General features: G+C 23.0%; 1 protein-coding gene across 4 annotated transcripts in view; it reads right to left on the reverse strand.

Annotated features, from left to right (window-relative positions):
* Positions 1-25,004, reverse strand: part of LOC122497842 (protocadherin-like wing polarity protein stan) — a 51,078-nt gene extending 26,074 nt beyond the window's left edge. For 3 of the 4 annotated variants that reach the window (XR_006301178.1, XM_043605186.1, XM_043605188.1), the window contains exons 1-4: positions 24,772-25,004; positions 8,505-9,866; positions 4,132-5,081; positions 418-1,022 (exon numbers count right to left, since the gene is read on the reverse strand). Coding sequence is in view for 3 of the 4 variants with exons in the window: in XM_043605186.1 (XP_043461121.1) it covers positions 418-1,022; positions 4,132-5,081; positions 8,505-9,784 (2,835 nt within the window). In the remaining variant the exon portion in view is untranslated. Of the gene's footprint in view, positions 1-417; positions 1,023-4,131; positions 5,082-8,504; positions 9,867-13,664; positions 13,820-24,771 lie in introns of those variants that run through there. The other variant, XM_043605187.1, reaches the window with a different exon arrangement.
* Between the last annotated feature and the right edge of the window lie 565 nt (positions 25,005-25,569).

The following is a 25,569-nucleotide window of genomic DNA, read 5'->3' on the forward strand; positions in this document are numbered from 1 at the left end:
AATAATTGAAATTCCGCCAAGAATTTTATTATAATTTTTGAAAATAATTGAATTTCACAGAGGAATTTTATTTTTTATAAAGATAATTGAAATTTTGACGAGAATTTTTGTAATTTTTTGAACATAATTAGATTTTTGCGAAGAATTAGAATACTTTTAAAAATAATTGAATTCCTGAGACGAATTTTATGAAAATTTCTTTTTAAATAATTGAATTCTTTTGTGAAATTTTATTTAAATGATAGACATTGAAAATAATTGAATTTTGCCAAATTTTTGAAATTAATTAAATTTCTACAAAGAATTTTATGAAAATTATTTTGAAAAAAATTTTATTGATTACAAAGAATTTCATTATCTATTAAAATAATTCAATTTTTTGAAGAAATTTTATTAAAAATATTTTAGAGATCTTACCTTTCCATTTAATCCAATATCGTTGTCAATTGCCGTCACCTTTAGAACACTCGTCCCAACAAGAACGTCTTCAATAACCGAACCGTGATATTGTGGCGAATCGAAAGCAGGCGCATTGTCATTAACATCAGTGATGGAAATCTCGACGTCAGTGGTGTCTGACAGTGGAGGCACTCCACCATCTCGTGCAGTGACTGTCAATAAATAACCAGAAACTTGTTCCCGATCAAGAAGTCGCGTTGTCGTGATGGCTCCGGTCTGTGGATTGATAACAAACTCCGATGGCTCCTGATCGCCACCGTCACTTCCCAAACTGTATGTTATTTGTGCATTTTGACCAACGTCCGAATCAGTTGCTCCAACAATCAGAACAGTAGTTCCAATTGGTGCGTCCTCAAAAACAGAAATCGAATACGGAGCTCTTTCAAAAACGGGTGCAAAATTATTTGCATCCGATATGTTCACGTAAACGAGAGCAGTGTCAGTCCTTCCACCCGAATCCGTTGCCGTCACAGTCAACACGAATCTCTTCTCCTGCTTGTAGTCGAGTAATTGAGCGACCGTGATCAGTCCACGACCGTTTTGCGATGTAATTGAAAAACGACCTTAAATGGAAAAATAAAATATTAAACAAAGAAATTAAATAAAATATTAATAATCGTTGTATTCCGGTAATCTGTTCGCAGTTTAAAGTTAGTTGTTTGCTTTTTTATTTTCTGACTTTCCAATTAATTTTTCTTTTTAAATATTTTCAATTTTAAAATTAAAATATATTAAAAATCATCGAATTGTTGCAGAGGATATTATTAAAAAAATTTGAAGAGAATGATAATTGAATTCTTTCAAAGAAATCCTTTAATAATTTTAATTGAAAATTTTGAAAGCAATTGAATTTTATGGAAAAGAATTTGATTAAAATTGTATTAAAAATAATTGAATTCCGGAGAAGAATTTATAAAATAATTGAATTCTTGCGAATAATTTTACTATTTATAAAAATAATTTAATTGTTCCAAAGAATTTATTAAAATTTTAGGAAATTAATGAATTTTATGTAAATATTTCAAAAAAATAAAATTCTTTCTATAAGAATTTTATTAAAATTGTTTTGAAAAGAATTGAATTTCTGCAAAGAAGTTTACTATTTATAAAAATAATTAAAATGTTTCGAAGAATTTATTAAAATTGTAGGAAATAATTGAATTGTTCTGAAAAATTTTTGAAAATAATTAAATTCTTTCGAGAAATTCAATAATTGAAGTTGTTTCGAAAATTATTAAATTTCTGTAAAGAATTCTCGTGAGAAATTTTGTTAACATTTTTGAAAATTCTAATTAAATTATTTTTGAAGAATTTCTTTCTTTTTTTTAAATGGAATTTCTGTGATAATTTTAAATAAAAATTTTAAAAATAATTCCATTTTATGAACAATTTTTTCAAGTTTTTAAAATAATCCTATTTGTTAATAATTAGAATTAAACATTTAATTATTGAATTTTATTAAAATTTTAAAAAATAATTGAATTCTTTTTAAAAATTTTATAACGAATTAAGAAAAAAATTTAATTCTTTCGTGAAATTTTGTTGAAACTAATTGACTTTTTGCAAAGAGTTTTACTATTTATAATTAATATAATTGAATTGTTTCGAAGGATTGATTGAAATTTTAAAAAATAATTGAATTTCTTCGCAGAATTTTATTATTTATAAAATTAATCAAATTCTCGCGAAAAATTTTATTAAAATTTTTGAAAATAATTTAATTTAATAATTCAAGGAATTTTATTAAAAAATAGATAATAATTAAATTCTTTCGAAGAATAGATACTATTAAAGATTTTGACAATAATTAAATTCTTTCAAAAAATTTCTATAATTTATTGAACATAATAGATTTTCTTAATTAATTGTAATTAGTAATTTTATTATTAATGAAAATAATTTAAATTTTCCAAAAAAAAATCTTTTTTTGAAGATAATTGAATTCTTGCGAAGAATTGTATTGAAATTTTTGAAAATAATTGAAATCTTAAGAAGAATTTTATTATTTAAGAAAATAATTGAAATTTTCAAAAGAATTTTATTTTTTATGAAGATATTATTGAATTTTTAGAAAGAATTTTATTAAAATTTTTAAAAATAATTGTAATTCTCCGAAGAATTTTATTATTTAAGAAAATAATTAAAAACTTCAAAAGAATTTGATTTTTTATGAAAGTAATTGAAATCTTCAAAAGAATTTTATTTTTTATAAAATAATAAAATTTTTAGGAAGAATTTTATCAAAATTTTTGAAAATAATTAAAATCTTCAAAAGAATTTTATTTTTCATGAAAGTAATTGAAATCTTCAAAAGAATTTTATTAAAAATTTTTGAAAATAATTGAAATTTTCCGAAGAATTTTATTATTTAAGAAAATAATTGAAATCTTCAAAAGAATTTTATTTTTTATGAAAATAATAGAATTTTTAGGAAGAATTTTATCAAAATTTTTGAAAATAATTAAAATCTTCAAAAGAATTTTATTTTTTATGAAAGTAATTGAAATCTTCAAAAGAATTTTAATAAAATTTTTGAAAATAATTGAAATCTTTTGAAGAATTTTATTAAAACTTTTAAAAATAATTGAAATTCTCTGAAGAATTTTATTATTTAAGAAAATAATTGAAATCTTCAAAAGAACTTTATTTTTTTATGACAATAATTGAATTTTTAGTAAGAATTTTATTAAAATTTTTAAAAATAATTGAAATTCTTTGAAAAATTTTATTATTTACGAAAGTAATTGAAATATTGCAAAGATTTTTATAAAAAATTTTGAAAAATAATATAATTGTTTCGTTGAAAATTTAAATTCTTTGGTGAAATTTAATTAAGATTGTATTGAAAATAATTGAATTTTTAGAAACAATTTTATTAAAATTTTAGAAAATAATTGAAATTGTTTTGGAAAATTTTATTGATAATAATTGAATTTTTGGAAAAAAATTTATTATTTTTAAAAATAACTGAATTGTTTCGAAGAATGAATTTATAAAAATAATTGAATTTTGAAAAGAATTTAGAAAAAATTTAATTAAAATTTTAAAAAATAATTGAATTATTTCAAAAAAATTTAAATAAAATTTTATTTAAAAGAATTAATTTCTTTCGAATAATTTTATTAAATTTTTTAAAATAATTATTCAATCCTTCCAAAAAATTATTGCGGAAAAGTTTATTAAAATATTTAAAAAGAATTGAATTTCTGTGAAAATTTTTTATTATTTTTGAAAGTAATTGATTGTGAAAAATAAATTCCATAAAATTTTGTTAAATAATTGATTTTTTCGAAATTTTTTTGAAAATTAACGAATTAAAAGTAGTGGAAATTCTCTAAAAAAAATATTTGTATTCTTTGTTCAGAAAGTTGAATATATAATAATTTTTTTACCTTCTCTATTCTTCAGAATAATTAAAATTTTCGTAATGAAGATTATTTTTAATTTTGGTATCAAATAACAAGTTTTGCGAAATTCAATTTTCCTCGTACAAGAAAGTTTTATTTTCAATTTTGAAAATCTGATGTCAAATTTGAAATTAGTATCAAAATTTCTCAACGTTTTTTTTATTTACTTTAAAGTTTAAAAATATGCTTTGAAAATTTAATTCTAATTAATTTTTTCCGGGCGCGTAACATTTGCTACTCGTAATAAAAAAAGGAAAAAAATTACCTCTAGTATTTCCCACCGTGATCTCATAGTGAATTCGTGAATCCTCGTCAGGATCGGTCGCAGTAACGGACGTGACCGGCGTGCCCGCTGGTACATCCTCAGAAATAACAACCTCGTAATTTTTCGGATCAAAATAGGGATCATTATCGTTGACATCAGTCACGGTGAGAATGACTGAAGCACTCGCCGATTGTGGTGGCTCTCCGGAATCACTTGCAATCACCGAAAACTGATATTTCGAGCACAATTCACGATCCAATTGTTTAACAGTATAAATCCATCCTGTCTCGGCATTGACGGCAATTGGAAAATTTTCAGTTGACGCTCCAGAAAAATCTCTCGAACCAATCACATATCTTATTTGTGCATTTAAACCCTCATCGGCATCGTAAGCCTGTACTCGAACAATATTATATCCCACTGGTTCACCTTCAGACACGGCCTCTTGAAATAAACTTGTATAAAATCTCGGTGGATTGTCATTAATATCCTTGACGTGAATCAATAATTGAGTTGTATTCGATCTCGCTGGCATACCACCGTCCTGTGCTCTAACGACAATACGATAATTTTTCGCATTCTCGTAATCCAAATTTTTCACCAAACTCACGTCGCCACTTTGTGAATCTATTGAGAATGTATTTTGAAGATTACCACCGATAATATTGTAACGAACTGCGGCATTATTTCCACTGTCTTCGTCTGTGGCGCGAATTCGAGCGATAATTGGATCGTTAGTGTAATCTAGATCTTCGGGTACGGTCACTGAGTACGTTCTCTCCGAGAATTGTGGGTAGTTGTCATTGTCGTCCGAGACGCGTACAACTAGGGTGGTTGTTGCCGATTTTCTCGCCGATGGTGGAGTCGCAAGATCCGAAGCTCGCAAAATCACGGTGTATACTTCTGTCTTTTCTCGATCAAGCGCCGATCTTGTTGATACAACACCAGTTCTACAAAACAAAAAAAGAATTATAAAAAGGATTTAGAAAAAGTAGGATTGACATAAAAAATAGATTTTTGTTTTCTTGACTTCCCCTTGATTTTAAGACAGCATTTTGACTTTTTCTTAGATCCTTTTCCAAAAAAACAAAAGAGAAATTTAATTATAAAAAAGATAATTTTTAGAAACGAAAATTTAATTTAAAACTTCATTTTTAAATAAACACATAAACATTATTATTTTTTCATAGAAATTAAGATTTTCAAAAATTTGAAATTCAATAATTATAAAACATGAAGAAGGCGATCACTCCGAGTCTTCGCTTTCTTCATATTTTATAATAATTAAAACTTGCTACTTTGTTATTGTAACTTCTTTAAAAATTATTTTTATCATTTCGATTGTTCATTTCTAGAAATTTTCAACTAAAATTCTACTGTAAGTCAATTTTTTTAAATAATTTTTTAAAAAAGCTCTTTAAGAATTTTCAAATCCTTTTATTTACAATTTAATTTTACGAAATTTCAATTATTCTGACATTCTTCAATTAAATAGATTTTAGAAATTAAAAACTTCAAATAATTAAAAAAAATCCACAATTAAACTTTCACATAAAAATTAATTCCACAGAATCGTTAGCTAAAAATATGAAAAATTCAGATTCTCAAAGATTTGAATTTGAAACCTTTTCAAAATTCAATTATTTCTAAAAATTCACGCTCTAATGCTTTTAATATTCAATTATAATTGAAAATTTTAACTGAAATACATTTTTAAATCAATTCGTATTAGAAAATTCTATTAAAATTGAATTATTTACATACATTTTTTAAAATTGAATTCTCATAGAGAATTTTATCAATAAATTTTTAAATAATTGAATTCTTTTGACGTATTTTAATAAAATATTTAAAAACATTTACATTTTTCGACGAATTTGATTAAAATTGTATTAAAAATAATTGAAATTCTGCAATGAGTTTTATTATTTATGAAAATGATTGAATTCCTGTGAAATTTTTATTATTTGATGAAACTAATTAAAGGTTGGCGTACAATTTTATTAAAAAATTTTTTTAACATAATTGAATAGAAAATTTTATTAAAAAAGTAAATATTAAAAATCATTGAATTGAGGAAATTTTTGGAAAATAATTGAAATTTTGCCAAAAAATTTTATTAAAATTTTTGAAAATAATCAAATTTCGAAGAAAAATTTAATTATTTCTAAAGATAATTGAAATTTTGAGAATTCAATTATTTAAATACTAAAGTAAATTATTTATTGAATAATTGCTTATTTTTTAAAATTGAATTCTCATAGAGAATTTTATCAATAAATTTTTAAATAAATTGAATTCTTTGGACGAATTTTAATAAAATTTTTTAAGAATATTTTCATTTTTCGAGAAATTTGATGAAAATTCTATTAAAAATAATTGAAATTCAGCCACGAATTTTATTAAAATTTTTGAAAATAATTGAATTTTGGAGAAAAATTTTATTATTTATAAAGATAATTGAAATTTCTACGAAGAATTTTATTAAAATTATTTTGAAAAAAATTGAATTGTCACAAAGAATTTGATTAAAATATTTGAAAATAATTTAATTCTTTGAAGAAATTTAATTAAAAATATATTTAAAATAATACTTGAATTCTAATAAAAAAATTGGAGCAAAGGTCTTTAAAATAATTGAATTTCTTTGATAAATTTTAATAAAATTTTTAAGAATAATTACATTTTTTTAATAATTTTTCTTTTTAAAAAATGTTTTGAATTTTAAAATTAATGTATTGACAATCATTGCATTCTTGCGAAGAATTTTAACAAAAATTTTGAAAAAATTGAATGTTTGCAAAGAATTTCCTTCATTTTTTGAAAATATTGCAGTCTTCTTGAGAATTTTAATTAAAAATAAAATATTTTGAAAGTAGGTAATTGAATTTTATAAAAAATTTCTTTAAAAAGTTTTAAAATAATCGGATTTGTTAACAATTAATATTAACAATTTTATTATTAAATGTTATTAAAATTATTGATAGAAAATTCAATTCTTTTGAACAATTTTCTTAGAATTCTCGTAAATAATTCTATTTTTTTATAGAGAATTTCTTCAAGTTTTTTGAAAATAATAATTTCTTTAATAATTTTAAATTGAAAATTTTAAAAGTAATTAAATTTTATGACAACATTTTATTAAAATAGTAGATATTAAAAATCATTGAATTGAGGAAAATTTTTGAAAATAATTCCAATTTGGCCAAAAAATTTATTAAATTTTTCAAAATAATTAAAAAAATAAAAAATTTATTTAATTTTTTAAAATAATTGAAATTCTACGTTGAGTTTTATGATTTATAAAAATAATTTGAATTCATAAGAAGAATTTTATTATTTTTGAACATAATTAAATTTCCGCCAAGAATTTTATTACTCTTGCAAATTAATTGAATTTCTTCAATAATTTCTAACTTCTCCAGAATAAAATTTTATTTTAGTGTTTTTAACTAAAATTTTTCTATAAATCCATTACTTTTAATAATTTTTGAAAAAAGTTTTTTGAGAATTTTCAAATTAATTTCTAAATTAATTTTTATTAAAAAATTCTACGAGAATTCAATTATTTAAATACAAAAAAATAATTTATTTTCATTATTTTAATTTTTCTTAAAATTGAATTCTCATAAAGAATTTTATCAACAAATTTTTAAATAATTGAATTCTTTTGACAAATTTTTATAAAACTTTTAAAAATAATTACATTTTTCGAAGAATTCGATTAAAATTTTATTAAATTAAATATTTGAAATTCTGCAATGAGTTTTATTATATATGAAAATAATTAAGTTCCTAAAAAGAATTTTATTATGTACGAAAATAATTTAATGACTGCGAAGAAATTTATTTAAAATTTGTAAATAATTGAAATTCTATGAAATTTTTATTATTTCATGAAAATAATTATTAATAATAATTGTTTGAGTAGAATTTTATTACAATTTTTTTTAAATAATTGAATTCTTTTGGAAAATTTTATTAAAATAGTAGATATTGAAAATCATTGAATTGAGGAAATTTTTTGATAATAATTGAATTTCGGAGAAGAATTTTATTATTTCTAAAGATAATTGAAATTTTGACGAGAATTTTTGTAAATTTTTGGAACATAATTAAATTCTTCCGAAGAATTTTATTACTTTTGAAAATAATTGAATTTCTGCAATTATTTGTAATTTCTCTAAAATTCGCCAAATTATATCGTACAATTTACTAACTTTTCATCTTTTCTCAATCAAATTACGGACTTTACGGACCTTTTTTCAAAAAAAAACTGAGTTGTACGAACTTGAAGCAAATTTACGGAGCTTTACGGGAGTTCGAGCCCTGACACATAGAAAAAGATAAAATTATCAAATTTTTATTCACACCTGGAGTCAATTCGAAAAGTCGAGGAATCTTCCATCAAGGAGGTGATTCCACCCCCGGTTGTCGAGATAATTGCGTATTCAACTTCCGCATTTCTTCCAGAATCTTTATCGGTCGCTTTGACAACAACAACGGTCGATCCAACCGGAACACTCTCCCTCACCGACGCCTCATATTCCGGCCACTCGAAATTCGGTTCATGATCATTAACATCAAGAACGTTAACTTGCAACATTGTCGTTCCAGTTCTAGGGGGAAATGAATCATCAACAGCCGAGACTCGAAAATAATGTACCTCCAAACTCTCACGATCTAATCTCGCCCTGGTCGTGACTCTTCCAGTTATTGAATCCAAAACGAACAGCGACTGCGATCTTCCATCCAAAAGCGAAGTCATCGAGTACCGTACGAGTCCACCCTCGGGATCCTTGGCTCGAACAACGGTCACCGATTCGCCCGGCTCCTTTTCCTCCTCGACCGTTGCGACATAGAGCGGTTGCTCGAAAAACGGCGACTGATTTCGCAATTCCCGTCGCACCCTCCTGCCGAGGTCGGAATCATCCAAAGTCTGATGATGAAACACAATCTTCAGTCGATGCTCAGCGTCAGATAAATGCGGCGATTCACAATTCAATATCATTGACACGGATATCTTCCAAAGTGGATCCTTCAGACATTGCTCCGAGGCTGATACCAAATCGCCAGTGCCACTCTCAATCAAAAATCTCGGATCCGTGACACCCACCCATTTTGTCTGACACTCCTTCATTGCCGTGTGAGGCAAAAAATCACTCAACGCCGCTATCAACTGCGATGCACGTAGACAAACCTCGGTGAATTTATCCGCACTTGGCATTGCATAGGAAGCCAAGGTTTCCGCCATCCAACCGGTAGTTGCCGCGAGATCTTGATTCTCCCCGCCGCATCCTGTGATTAAAACTCTCAGCGGCAGACTGTAGTAATCTATCATTGGTCTCCCGAGACGAGAACTGGTGGAATCCACATAGAATGTGAATAGTCGTGGATATTGTAGACCATCGCAATTTAAATTTCTTGCCAGTGTCACGCGTCCCGTGTGCGAATGTACTTTGAGCAATTTTCGTGCGAACCACGCGGTTCGATCGGTTGACACTTCGTATTTTCGTTTTCCACCTAGTTGCGGTACGCCGGCCTCGAAGACGACGCTTCCTGGTCGCAGGTCCGTGGATAATACTGCCAGGTAGCACTCCGCCAATGTGCACAAGCCCGTCAGGCAGAGAACAATCCATATTGTTCTTGCCATGTCACGTTCTGCTACTTCTCATATTCTGGTCCTCTCGTCTCCATTTTTTCACTCCTGAGATTTCCTCCACGGCATTTTCTTCCTGCAATGAGAAATTTCTTTTTTAGAACTTCAAATTAAATCAATAAATTGTTATTTTTAATAATTTTCGAAAAAATTCTTTCAAAATTTTCAAATTCTGTTTACAATTTACAATTTTACGAAATTTCAATACTTTCGTAAATTCTTCACTTAAATATAATATATTAGAAAATAAAAAATTCAAATAATACAAAACAATTCAATTATAAACTTTTTCAAAAAAATTAATTTCAAAATTCAATTATTTCTAAATATTCACGCTATATTGCTTTTACTACTCAACTAGCAACAATTCGCGCGTTAAAGCGCGCGGCTAACTTATTGCTGACTTTTTAAAATAAAATTAGAAATTTTAAAAATAATAGAATTTAAAAATTTTCTAATTAAAATTTTTGTTGAAAACACTAAAAAAAATTTAATTTTAGAGAAATTATAAATAATTGCAAAAATTCAATTGCTTTCAAAGAAAAATAAAATTCAACTACGTTCAAAATTAGAAAAAAATTCTTGTAAAATTACCAATTTTATAAATTAACAAAATTCTTCTCCAAAATTCAATTATTTACATAAATGTCAAAAAAAATTCTTGTCCTAATTTCAATTATTTTCAAAAATAAAATTCATTTTTCTAATTTCAATGATTTTCAATATCTACTATTTTAATAAAATTTCCCAAACAGAATTCAATTATTTAAAAAATTTTTTGATAAAATTGTATGCAAACATTCAATTATTTTCATAAATAATAAAAATTTTTTTAAGGAATTCATTTATTTTCATAAAAAATAATTTAAAATTCTAGAAAATAATAATTATAATCTAAAATTTTAACTGAAATTCATTTTTAAATCAATTTTTATTAGAAAATTCTACTACAAATTAAATAATTTAAATACAAAAATAAATAATTGAATGTTTCTTAAAATTCAATTCTCACAAAGAATTTTATCAAAAAATTTTTAAGTAATTAAATTCTATTCGACGAATTTTAATAGAATGTTTAAGAGTAATTAGATTTTTCGAGAAATTCGATTAAAATTGAATTAAAAATAATTGAAATTCTACGATGAATTTCATTATTTGTGAAAATAATTGAATCCCTGCAAAAATGTTATTATTCATGAAAATAATTGAATTATTGTGAAGAAAATTATAAAAAAATTTATAAATAATTGAATTCCTAAGAAATTTGTATTATTTATGAAAATAATTAAATTTATTTTAAATAATTGAAATTTTTCTAGAAAATTTTACTAAATTAGTAATTTTGAAAATCCTTGAATTGAGGAAAATTTTGAAAAATAGTTAAAATTTTGCCAATTTTTAAAATAATATATAAAAAAAATTTTATTAAACTTTTTCAAAAAACTTAATTTCTAAATTCAATTATTTCTAAACATTTATTATAAAATGCTGTTAATATTCAATTATTATGTAAAATTTTAACTAAAATTCATTTTTAAATCAATTTTACTTCCTCATAGAGGAAGTATTTATTAGAAAATTCTACTAGAATTTAATTATTTAAATATAAAAATAAATAATTTATAAATTGGCTGTTTCTTAAACTTGAATGCTCGTAAAGAATGTTATAAAATAAATTTTTAAATATAAATGAATTCTTTTGACGATTTTTAATAAAATTTTTAAGAATAATTAGATTTTTCGAGAAATTCGATTGAAATTGTTTTTTGAAAATAATTGAAATTCTGCAATTAGTTTTATTATTTATGAAAATAATTGAATTAATGCTAATTTGTAACTTTTCAAAAATTAAATTGTTTTTACGTATTTTTAACTAAAATTCTTCTATAAATGCATTATTTTTAATAATTTTTGAAAAAGTTCTTTGAGAATTTTCAAATTCATTTGTTTACAATTCAATAATTTTACAAAATTTCAATTATTCGTAAATTCTTCAATTAAATATACATTATAAAATAGAAACTTCAAATAATTTCAAAAAAAATCCGTAATTAAACTTTCTCAAAAAAAATAATTTCACAGAATCGTTAGTTTAAAATATGAAAAATTCAGATTCTCAAAGATTTGAATTTGAAACCTTTTCAAAATTCAATTATTTCTAAAAATTCACGCTCTAATGCTTTTAATATTCAATTATAATTGAAAATTTTAACTGAAATACATTTTTAAATCAATTCGTATTAGAAAATTCTATTAAAATTCAATTATTTACATACATTTTTTAAAATTAAATTCTCATAGAGAATTTTATCAAATACATTTTTAAATAATTGAATTCTTTTGACGTATTTTAATAAACTATTTAAAAACATTTACATTTTTCGACGAATTTGATTAAAATTGTATTAAAAATAATTGAAATTCTGCAATTCAATTATTTATGAAAATAATTAAAATCCTGTGAAATTTTTATTTTTTGAAAATAATAAATTAAAGGTCTGTGTAGAATTTTATTACATTTTTTTTTTACATAATTGAATTCTTTTAAAAAATTTTATTAAAAATCATTGAATTGAGGAATTTTTTTGAAAATAATTGAAATTTTGCCAGAAAATTTTATTAAAATTTTTGAAAATAATTGAATTTCGGAGAAGAATTTAATTATTTCTAAGGATAATTGAAATTTCGACGAGAATTTTTAAAAATTTTTTGAATCATATAATTGAATTTCTGCTAAGAATTTTATTACTTTTGAAAATAATTGAATTTCTGCAATGAGTTTTATTATTTATCAAAATAATTGAATTCCTAATAAGAACTTTATTATTTACCAAAATAATTGAATTTCTGTAAAAATTTTATTATTTATGAAAATAATTGAATGATTGCGAAGAAATTTATAAAAAAAATTTGTAAATAATGAAATTCCTGTAAAATTTTTATTATTTTTTGAAATTAAAGGTTTGTGTAGAATTTTATTAAATTTTCTTTTTAAATAATTGAATTCTTTTGGAATATTTTATTAGAATAGTAGATAGATACCAAAAATCATTGAATTGAGGAAAATTTTTGAAAATATGAGAAGATTTTTATTAGTTTTGAAAATATAATAATTGAATTCCTCAAATCATTTGAAATTTCTCTAAAATTATCCAAACTATATTATCGTCTACAATTTATTGACTTTTACGGACCTTTTTTTCAAAAAAACGGACTTTTACGGGATTTGCGGACATAGTTCGAGACCTGAGTTTGTAAATAATTGAATTCTTGTGAAATTTTTATTATTTATGAAAATAATTAAATTTTTGAGTAGAATTTTATTAAAATTGACTTTAAATAATTGAATTTTTGCAATCATTTGTAATTGATTTAAAACTCAATTTCTTTCAGTGTTTTTAATTAAAATTCTTTTTTGAATCAATTATTTTTAATAATCAATTAAATAGGTACATATTAAAAAATTTAACTATAATTTCGGAAGAATTTGAATTTTATTAATGTTTTTCAAAAATCTACGTTCTTTCAGATTTCTAAATTAAATTCATTGAAAATTGAAATTTGACAAAATTTCAAACTATAAAGTCTTTTGAAGTTCTTCTAGTTATGAAAATTGTAAACGCAACTCTTAAAATTGAATTAATTTTTATTTGAGTAAAATTAGATTTCAAGAATAAGCACAATTAGAAAACAACAATTTTCCAGGATTTCGATAAAAATTCCGTGACTTTTCCATGATTTCCAGGTTGCGTGGCAAAAATAAAGCGGAAATAGAGAAATTGAGAGAGTTGAGAAAAGTTAATAAAATTCGAGATCTCGGAAAGATTAAAAGATTAAAAAAGATGTTGGAGATATTGGTATGCATTGAACGTACGCATTATGAAGAGGGAATCGTTTCCTCGTTCATTCCTTTTACCTTCGAGTCTTGTTCTTATCGTAATACACGGTGGTGACCATAAGAAACGCGATTCCTCGCCTCGGGGCAATATTACCAATTGTAAACGACAAGACGCATGCACACCCGGCAAAACACTCGTTCAATTGCAAAACCGAATTTTCGCTTCACAATATATAGAACTTGTAATACTATATATATCGTATAAGCGAGGAGAGGCGAAGAACAGTGGAAGGACGGATAAAAAAAAGAGGATTAAAAAGAAATATAAAGGTGGGCCGGTTTTGCAAAAGAACTTTCATTTAGAGACCGGTGATCGCATGGCAAGCAGACGACCAGAAAACGCTTCAGGCTATGGCGATACACTATGCAGAAGGATGAGGAATAGTATGGTATAGGTATATTATTTTTTAACCGCTCAGAAAAAGGGGGAAGGATACCAATGTGCCCGGGGAACTATTAATTATAAGGACGCAAAGAAGCAACTTCCATTGGAATCTGGTTTCTTCTCCCATTTTTCCAAAAGTCGTTTCAACATTCAAAAACTTCTAGATCTATAATAATAATAGTTGAAAAATTGAGAGCATTTTTTTTTTAACAAAAAAAAATATCGTAAACGAAAATTATTCCTATTGTTTTCAATTATTTTCTTTGCTAGTAACTATTTGATATTTAAAAAAAAATTAATTATTCTACTTTTCGCAAAAGTTGGAAAATTTTTTAAATACAATATTTAGGGTTGTTTTTACTACACTGAAATCCCATTTATTTAAAGTCTCGTTTACTTAAAGTCGCGTTTATTTGAACCCGTTTTTGCTTCAGTTATTTTTAGTTAGAATCAGCCCTAACCTCACTTATTTTAGCTCATGCGCAGTACGCGACCAATGGAAAGATACTTACATTCCCAATTAGTTGAGTTCAAACAAAACCAACCAATCATGTCAATTTATCGAATTACGTCACCAACATAGGTTATGTCGACCAAAATACAAATAAACGAAATAAACGCGACACTTCGTGTCGAATTGCGTGGGCCATGTTCAAATAAGTGGAGTTTCAATGTATTTCTAAAGTAAAACCTAAACTGCAGGGTGGCCACTTTTTTCATAAAAAAAATTCAAGGTCATGAATTATTTTTCCCGGTCATAAATAATAACTCTGAAAATAAATTATTCCGCATTAAAGATTGAAAGAATTCCCTGATTTTTAAACAAAACTTTGACTTTTTCCCAAACTCTAAAAATATTTTGCTTTAAATAATTGAAGCTCCAAAATATGTTTATAATAGAGTTTTTTAAATATGTTTAACTGTAAAATCATTTGGAACTTAAATAGATTTTTTGAAATAAATATTCATTATTTTTCCATAGGAAGATAAAAAAAAAAGATTCAAATTTCAAATCCTTTAAAATCGAATAATTTTTAAGAATTGCTAACTGTAACTTATTATTAAAAATTATTTTCAAAATTTCAATTCAATTATTTTCTAGAAATTTTAACTAAAATATTTCTAAAATCCATTTGTTTATAAGACAATTTCCTGATAACTCTTACTATAATTTCATATTTTCTAACTGTTCCCTGACCTGTGGCAACCCAGAAGTTATATTGTATATAAAACCATAAAAATGCATACAAAAAGTGTAAGTTAAAGTTAATAGAAATTTTAACAAAATTTCAGAAAAAAAAATATTGTTGAGTGGACATCTTTCTTCAAATAATAACTTAAAAAAAAAAATTTCAAATATGATGCGAAATGATTACGATTGTAAATAATTTTTTAATGTGGAAAAATAAATTTAAATAATGAAATAAGTTATTATTAAAGTTATTAAAAGTTACAGTATTAAAAGAATTTGATTATTATTTTCAAGAATTTTTGACTAAAATTCTTCTTTAAATCGGTTATTTTTAATAATTTTTGAAAAAGTTCTTTGACAATTTTCAAATCCATTTGTTTATAATATTTAATTTTACGAAATTTCAATTATTCGTAAATTCTTCAATTAAATATATATTAGAAAATAAAAACTTCAAATAATATATAAAAAATTTAAACTTTTTCAAAAAAATTAATTACAAAATTCAATTACTTCAAAAATTCACGATATTATGCTTTTAATATTCAACTATTATCTAAAATTTTAACTAAAATTAATTTTAAAATAAATTTTTATTAGAAAATGCAACGAGAATTTAATTATTTAAATACAAAAATAAATAATTTGTAGAATAATTGAATGTTTCTTAAAATTTAATATCTATAAAGAATTTTATCAATAAATTGTTAAATAATTGAATTCTTTCAACGAATTTTAATAAAATTTTTATGAATTTACATTTTTCAAAAAATTTTATTAAAATTGTATTAAAAATAATTAAAATTCTGCGATGAATTTTAATATTTGGGAAAATAATTGAATACCTAAGAATTTTATTATTTTTGAACAATATTTGATTTTTGCGTAAAATATTGTTACTCTTAAAAATAATTGCATTTCTGCAATAATTTATAACTTTACTACACGGAGAGAAGAGTTGCAGTAAATGTGACAGAACGCGTTTAGTAAATCATTTAGTGCACCGGTTAGTGGCGCCAACTGTATGTTTAGTATAATACACTACGACACCTCTCTGTTTAGTAGAATATACTGTTTGCTCAGTGTATCTTACTATCTTACTAAACAGTGCAGTAGATGGCACTGTCTGTACCGTCAGTCCAAACCTAACGATTCTGTTTAGTAGATTTAACTGCCATGTCAGTAGAATCTACTACGCCCTTCTCTCCGTGTAAAATAAAAAATTTTTTCGACTTTTTTACTAAAATTCTTCTATGAATGCATGATTTTTAATCATTTTTGAAAAAGTTCTTTGAGAATTTTCAAATTCATTTGTTCACAATTCAATTTTACAAAATTTCAATTATTCAATTAAATATATGTTTATTAGAAAATAAAAACATGGAATAATTTCAAAAAAAATTCGTAATTAAACTTTCTCAAAAAAAAATTAATTCCACAGAATTGTTAGTTAAAATATATGAAAAACTCAGATTTTCAAAAATTTTAATTTGAAAACATTTTTTTGACGAGAATTTTTGTAAATTTTTGGAAAATAATTTAATTCTTTGGAGAAATTTAATTAAAAATATATTGAAAATAATACATAAATTCCAATAAATAAATTGTAGCAAAGGTTTTTAAAATAATTGAATTTCTTCGATAAATTTTAATAAAATTTGTAAGAATAATTACATTTTTTGAGAAATTCCATTAAAATTGTATTGATGATAATTCTTCTTCAAATTATTTATTTAAATACAAAAGTAAATAATTTATTGAAAAAATTGCATGTTTCTTGAAATTGAATTCTGGTAAAGAATTTTATCAATAAATTTTGAAATAATTGAATTCTTTTGACGAATTTTAATAAAATTTTTAAGAATAATTACATTTTTTGAGAAATCCAATTAAAATATTAAAAATAATTGAAATTCTGCGATGAGTTTTATTATTTTTGAAAATAATTGAATTCCTAAAAAGAATTTTATTATTTATGAAAATAATTGAATCTCTGTAAAAAATTGTATATTTTATGAAAATAATTGAATTATTGCGAAGAAATTTATAGAAAATTTGTAAATAATTGAATTTCTGTGAAATTTTCATTATTTTATGAAAATAATAAATTAAAGGTTGGCGTAAAATTTTATTAAATTTTCTTTTTAAAGAATTGAATTCTTTTGAAAAATTATATTAAAATACAAATATTAAATAGATATTAAAAATCATTGAATTGAGGAAAACTTGAAAATAATTGAAATTTTGACAAGAATTTTATTATTATTTTATTTGAAGTTGGCAAAACTATGTATATTCCTGCAGCGAAAGGAAGTTAATTTCTTTTAGGAAATATTTTACTCTCCTTTCACGAAAAAAGTCAGTATCGCATTTGTGAAAAAAATATGTGGCAAGGGACCGAGACGGACTATTATAATAACCGCACGTGTGAACCTTAAAGCATCCCTTCTTTAACTCACTCGCTCAAGGTCTTTTCAATCAGGATATATAGACAGAGAGTGAGAGAAGAGAGAATGTGCGTCGTCGTTTGTATAGAGGGTGATTTTTGCGAGGGTCTCATCCTTTTTCCCATGTTCAAAAACAAGTGTGCGGGGAAGAAAAAAAATATAGAGAATTTAAATTCGTCACTGAACCAGAAAACCAGAGTTTTTGAAAGGAAAGCATTTTTTAATAATTCCGGATGGAACGTTAAAGGAGAGACAGAGAGAGAAAGAGGGGGAGATAAAATATTTAATTAAAAGAAGTTTGTATTCAAATGAAATTGAACGGCCAAATATATATAAGGTATCGCTCTGATGTGTACTCACGATAAAAGGCGCGTTGTAGCGTTTCATGGAAGAATTTTATAGAACCTGTTCTTATCGTTTTCAAACGGAACGAAAAGAGAGAAAGAGAGAGAGAGAGAGAGAAAAGTGCCTATACATTTTACACCTCGATGACATCCTCAACACATTTTGAAATTAACATTTTTCAGATGACTTTATAACAAAATAAAAAAAAATTTCTGAAATTCTTTTAGATATCTCAATTAGCCACAGGAAACATGTTCGAAATTCAGGAAAAATTCAATAAATCTCTATCAAATAACTCTATTCATTCACAGACAAAATTTATTTAATTCAATTTAAATGAAAAATTTGCAATCAGTAAAATTGGAAATATAAAAAAAATTAAAATTCGAACTAATTAAATGTGAATAAACGATTTCGTTTAGAAATAAATTCCTAAATTTTATTTGCTGACAAATAGAAATTGCTTCGATTTAAATAAAAAATATGCTTTCAGTAAAATTGGAAATATCAAAAAATTCAAATTAGAATTAATTATTGATAAACGAATTTTTATAAATTCATTTAGAAATAAAATCCTTATGAAATATTTCAATTTATTCACAGATAATTATTTCAGGGCTCGAATCAGTAAAAGTATTTAAAAATGTACGGACTTTAAGAAACAATTTCTGACAAAAATTCAACCAATCCGAGTCTAATAAGAAAACATTTTACTTAAAACTATAAATTTTTAAATATCATAACTTACACAGAAAAATAAAATTTAATTGATTCAAATATCCATTTAATTAATTATTATCAATTAAATATTTACTTAAATCAAATAATATTTATTGGAGTCAATTAAATGGTATTTGAACCAATAATTTCAGTATTTGAAGCAAATATGAACTGAACCATTTAATTGACTCCAATAAATATTATTTGATTCAATTAAATATTTAATGGATAATAGACAATTAATCGGTTAATTAAATCAATTAAATTTTTTTTCAGTGTATAAAACATGAAGATATCAAACACTCCGAGTCTTCGACTCGAAGTGTTCGATTCTTCATGTTTTATAATAATTAAATCCATTTGTTTACAATATTCAATTTTACGAATTTCAATTATTCGTAAATTCTTTAATTAAATATACATTAGAAAATAAAAAGTTCAAATAATATAAAAAAAAAATGTAATTACCTAAACTTTTTCAAGAAAATTAATTTCAAAATTCAATTATTTCTAAAAATCCACGCTATATTGCTTTTAATATTCAATTATTATCTAAAATTTTAACTGAAATTCATTTTAAAATCAATTTTTACTAGAAAATTCTACTAAAATGAAATTATTTTATAATACAAATAAAATGCAAATAAATAATTTATTGAATAATTAAAAGTTTCTTAAAATTGAATTCTCATAAAGAATTTTATCAACAAATTTTTAAATAATTATATTCAATTCGACGAATTTTAATAGAATTTTTAAGAATAATTTGATTTTTCGAGAAATTCGATTAAAATTGAATTAAAAATAATTGAAATTCTGCGATGAGTTTCATTATTTGTGAAAATAATTCAATCCCTGTAAAAATGTTATTATTCATGAAATAATTGAATTATTGCGAAGAAATTTATAAAAAATTTGTAAATAATTGAAATTCCTGGGAAATTTTTATTATAAATGAAAATAATTAAATTTATTTTAAATAATTGTATTTTTGGAGAAAATTTTATTAAATTAGTAGATGTTAAAAATCCTTCAATTCTAGAAAATTTTTGACAATATTTAAAATTTTGACAATTTTTAAAATAATATAAAAAAAATTCAATTCAACTTTTTTTAAAAAAATTAATTTCTATAAATTCAATTATTTCTGAAAATTTATCATAAAATGCACTTAATATTCAATTATTATGTAAAATTTTAACTATAATTCATTTTTAAATCAATTTTTATTAGATAATTCTATTAGAATTCAATTATTTAAGTATAAATAGAAATAATTTATTAATTGACTGTTTCTTAAACTTGAATGCTAGTCAAGAATTTTATAAAATAAATTTTTAAATAAATGAATTCTTTCGACGAATTTTAATAAAATTTTTAAGAATAATTAGATTTTTCGAGAAATTCGATTTAAATTCTATTAAATATAATTGAAATTCTGCGAAAAGTTATATTATTTGTAAAAATAATTGAATCCCTAAAAAGAAATTTATTATTTTTCAACATAATTAAATTTCTACAATAATTTGTAATGCAAAAATATAATTTATTGAATAATTTGAATGTTTCTTAAAATTCAAATCTCATAAATAATTTTGTCAACAAATTTTAAAATAATTAAATTCTTTCGACGGATTTTAATAAAATATTTAAGAATAATTTCATTTTTCGAGGAATTTGATGAAAATTGTATTTAAAATAATTGAAATTCTGCAATGAGTTTTATTATTTATCAAAATAATTGAATCCCAGTAAAAATGTTATTATTTATGAAAATAATTGAATTATTGCGAAGAAATTTATAAAAAAATTTTTAAATAATTGAAGTCCTGGGAAATTTGTATTATTTATGAAAATAATTAAATTTATTTTAAATAATTGAATTTTTGTAGAAAATTTTAATAAATTAGTAGATATTAAAAATCATGAAATTGTAGAAAATTTTTGAAAATAATTAAAATTTTGCCAATTTCCAGTGTAATATATAAAAAAAATTCAATTAAACTTTTTCAAAAAAATTAATTTCTAAATTCAAATATTTCTAAAAATTTATAATAAAATGCTCCTAATATTCAATTATTATGTAAAATTTTAACCAAAATTCATTTTTAAATCAATTTTTATTAGAAAATTCTACTGGAATTTAATTATTTAAATACCAAAGTAAATAACTTATTTAATAATTGTATGTTTCTTAAAATTGAATACTCTTAAAGAATTATATAAAATAAATTTTTAAATAATTAAATTCTTTCGACGAATTTTAATAAAATTTTTACAGGATTCCTACAGAAATCCGAATTTAAAATTCTATACCTTTTCCATGATTTCCAGGTAAAAAATTTAAAATTATTAAAAATTATCAAAAATTCAAAAAACCGAATTTCTTTAAATTCAACTTTTTTTTCTCTCTTTTATGGGATTTAGCTCTATTATTTTTGGGCTCTTTGGAAAATACTTTACTTATTTAATAGTCTCGACTCTTTAGTAAAAAATGTAAAATTATCGAAAATTATCAAAAATTCAAAAATCCGAATTTCTTAAAATTCAACATTTTTTCCTTTTTTATGCCATTTAGCTTTATTTTTGTTTGAATTTATATTCAAGAGAAAAAATGGAAAACAGGCAAAATTTAGAAACTTTTAAAAATTCCAGGCGTTTTCCATGATTTTCCTGATTTCCAGAAGCCTTTTAAAAATTCCATACCATTTCCATGATTTCCATGATTTTCAGATTCTGTAGGAACCCTGTTTTAAGAATAATTACATTTTTCGAAGAATTTGATTAAAATTGAATTAAAAATAATTGAAATTCTGCGATCAGTTTCATTATTTGTGAAAATAATTGAATTCCTAAAAAGAATTTTATTATTAATGAAAATAATTGAATTATTGCGAAGAAATTTATAGAAAATTTGTAAATAATTGAATTCCTGTGAAATTTTTATTATTTTATGAAAATAATTGAATTTCAGAGAAGAATTTTATTATTTCTAAAAATAATTGAAATTTTGATGAGAACTTAAAAAAAATTTTCAAACATAATTGAATTTCTGCCAAGAATTTTATTACTTTTAAAAATAAAAAATTATACTATCAGTAAAATTGTAAATAAAAAATTAAAATTCGAACTACTGTTCGATAGTATAATAATTTATCATTTCGTCTGGAATGAAAAAGAATTGAGAATGTAGAGTTAAAAAAAAAACTTTGACTTAAATTATAAATATTCGGAAACAGTGAGAGTCCCCCATTGAATTTAAATGAGAATTTCGTTGGCAAACATCAACGCCGTAAATGAAAATAAATCACGGTGAAAAAAAAAATCAATTGAATGAAAATTTATGGGAAGAAAGGGAATTTCGATGTAATCTTGAGGATTATGTGACGAGCACGTGGCTTTCTTTTGTGCATTGTTCCTTGGTTATTATTATGGGATCAATATCGAAAATTTTGCTTCTTTCCAAGTGAAAAGTACGACTTAATTAGAAAGAAGCACTTGAGTGCTTGTAGAGACATGATAACAAGCGAGAGGTACATGCGAGACCTCATCTTTCAGGGGGTGAGTCATGTATCGTGACTATACACGACGCCCGCCGGCTACCCTTCAAATATTGATTTGTCTAGTGCGTGGTGGCGGTCCTTGTCCTTCCTCGAAACTTTTTTAACCCCCAGTAAAGTGGTCAAGTTCTCTCTTTCTCTCAACATGTCTATATATATACACACCTACCAAAAAAAAACATACATATTCTATTATTATTTTTTTTTGGGAGAATTAATCGTATAATCAATAAATGTATCATTTCACTTTTCAAATACTTTTAATGCTTACGTTTAATTGAATAACAAACAAGAAAATGTTTCTTTTTCTAAATAGTAAATTTTATTTACATGTTTTTTGATACTAATTTTGTATTTTATTATTTATACAATAACTAATATTGTGTAAAAAAGTATAAAAGAATAAAAAAGTATACAAAAAAATAATTATTACAATAATAACTACAAATTTAAATTTTCAAAGATTTTAATTTTAATCTTTTTCAAAATTCAATTTCTAAAAATTCATGCTATAATGCATTTAATATTATCAATTATAATTTTAAATTTTCAGTGAAATTCATTTTTTAAATCAATTTTTATTAGAAAATTTTTCGAGAATTCAATTTTAAATACAAAAATAGATAATTTATTAAATAATTTCTAAAACTGAATTTTTATGAAGAATTGTGTTAAAATTCTTAATAATAATTAAATTCTTTCGGCGAATTTAAAAAAAAATTGTAAGAATAAATGCAATTTTCTATCAATTCATTTTATTTAAAAATATAAAAAATAATTTAAATTATGCGATAAGTTTTGTTATTTATGAAAATAATTGAATTCTTGCAACGAATTTTATTAAAAAGTTTTTTAAAGAATATTGAATTCCTATATGAAGAATTTTATTTCTGAAAATAATTGGAATTCCGGAGAAAAATATTAATTATTTATGAAAATAATTAATTTCTTGCGAAGAATTTTATTCTTAATTTTTTTTTAATAATATTGAATTTTTAAGAATTTTTTAAAACTTTTTAAAAATAATTAAATTCCATCTAGAAATTTCATTAAAAAATTGAAAATAATTGAAACCTAACAAAAATTTTTTTTTAAAGAATTGAATTCCTGTGAGAATGTTTATTTTTGAAAAGAATTGAATTCATGAAAAGAATTATTTTATTGAAAATAATTGAATTGCATTAGGAAAATTTTATTAACTAAATTTTGTAAAGTATTTTGTCAAAATTTGTTAAAATAATAGAATTTTAAAAATAATTTTATTCAAATTTTTCGAAATAATTGAATTTCTCATAACTATTTTTTTCAATTCTCTGAATATATTTGAATTCTTTGGAGAAACTTCATTAAAAAATGAAAAATAATTGGTAAAATTTTTATTAAAATTTCGTTTAAATAATAGAATTCTCTTAGAAAATTTTATTAAAATAGTAGATATTAAAAATAATTGAAATGAGGAAATTTTTTTAAAATAATTGAATTTTGGAGAAGAATTTTATTATTTATAAAGATAATTGTGATTTTTACGAGAATTTAAAAAAAATTTTGAACATAATTGAATTTATGCGAAGAAGTTCATCACTTTTTAAAATAATTGAATTTCTGCAATGAGTTATTCTTAAAATTTCTATTTAAATTCATTAAAAATTGATAAAAAATTTCAAATTGAAACCTTTGAAGTTCATCTATTTATGTAGATTGTAAACGCAACTCTTTTGAAATCCAATTAATTTTGAAATTTTTAAGTAAAATTATTCATTAAATAATTTATAAGTAATAATTTTATGATAGTTCTTCAAGAATTGAGTTATTTAAAAAGAAATTATTGTCAGAAATAGAAAAAATTGAAGGATTTGTATTAGATTTATTCTTATAAATTCTAAAAATTTAATTTTTTCCAATACTTTTAATAAAAAATCCCACTTTTCCCTGAATTCCCTGGCAGCCCTGTTAAATATTAAGAGTAATATTTGTGAACGAAAAGATTAGAAATGCGATTAATACAATTTTCAAAAAACTAAAACACTACAGAAAAATAAAATTTTTGAAAAAAGATTTAGGCTAATTAACGTTTTTATAAGTCATACGCATTACGATCAAAATTCTACATAAAATTAAATGAAATTCTTTTTATTTTTATTATATTATTTGACTTCTTTCAATTAATTAAAATTGAAAAATGTATCGTTTCAAACAATCGAGAAAAATGAAAAAAAAACAAATGAAATTAAAGTGTTAATTTTTGAGACAAGCATAACAAAACATATTTTGCAAAAAAGGGTTGATACATCCTCTTTTACTAAATTAGAGTTAATTCTTAACGCATACAAAAGGTCATTAGACAATGATGCTCTTATTAATAAATTACTTTTTTCCCGTGGGAAAGCACAGGTATGCAAGTGCGTATAGTGTAAAAGAAACATAGAGTACTCACACTCAGAAAAGAAGAAGATGCCATTCAACGGGGTCATTCACCGCACTTTCAAAAAAAAAACTGTCACATTATTGATATTTCCCTTTAATATCCAACTTATTGCACTTGTTATCAATTTGTCAACGATACCACTAATTTGTCAGTAAATCCTCTTTTTTTTTAAAATAATCCGGGTGGCGAGGTCTACTCTCTTCAGCATCAAGTTTCTTTCTACATCCTTTTGACACAACTTTGCTTAACATGGTGGTTGCGGTACAAACAAGTTTGTTGTTTGTACCTACAATAGAAATCTTACTTACCGACTGTGAAAATAGTAGATTTTCGATAAGCGCGGTAAAGTCGGAAAAATTCAAATTTTGACGATTAAATTTATTTTTTAATTTTCTACAAAAAGAGATTTAATTTTATTGAATTATATATTCAATTGATGAAACTTTCGGAAAGATTTTCTATAATTACTTAAGAATTTGTGATTAATGCACTTTTTATTGTAAAAAAAAAAATTTCTAACGAACGGTAAAGCAGTTTACATGCGAGAGTTCTAATTATCACCGGGTGTGGCGCTGCCTTCGATTAAAATGGCGCTAATCTCGGAAAGTTTAAATCACAACAAAAACTTTTAAATACTCATCACTGAAAAAAAAAATTTCTGTAGATTTACTGTTTGACAGAAACTTGTAAAATAACATAGTAGCGAATTTATAATCCCTTTTGTAAAATTAATACTTTCAGCGCGTCAATCGTGTCAATTTTCTGTAAATTCTGTAAATTTACTACTCTGAAAGTAGGTAATAATCG

Source organism: Leptopilina heterotoma, unplaced genomic scaffold (genome assembly GCF_015476425.1).
Source record: "Leptopilina heterotoma isolate Lh14 unplaced genomic scaffold, ASM1547642v1 Lhet_14, whole genome shotgun sequence".
Lineage (NCBI taxonomy): Eukaryota > Metazoa > Arthropoda > Insecta > Hymenoptera > Figitidae > Leptopilina > Leptopilina heterotoma.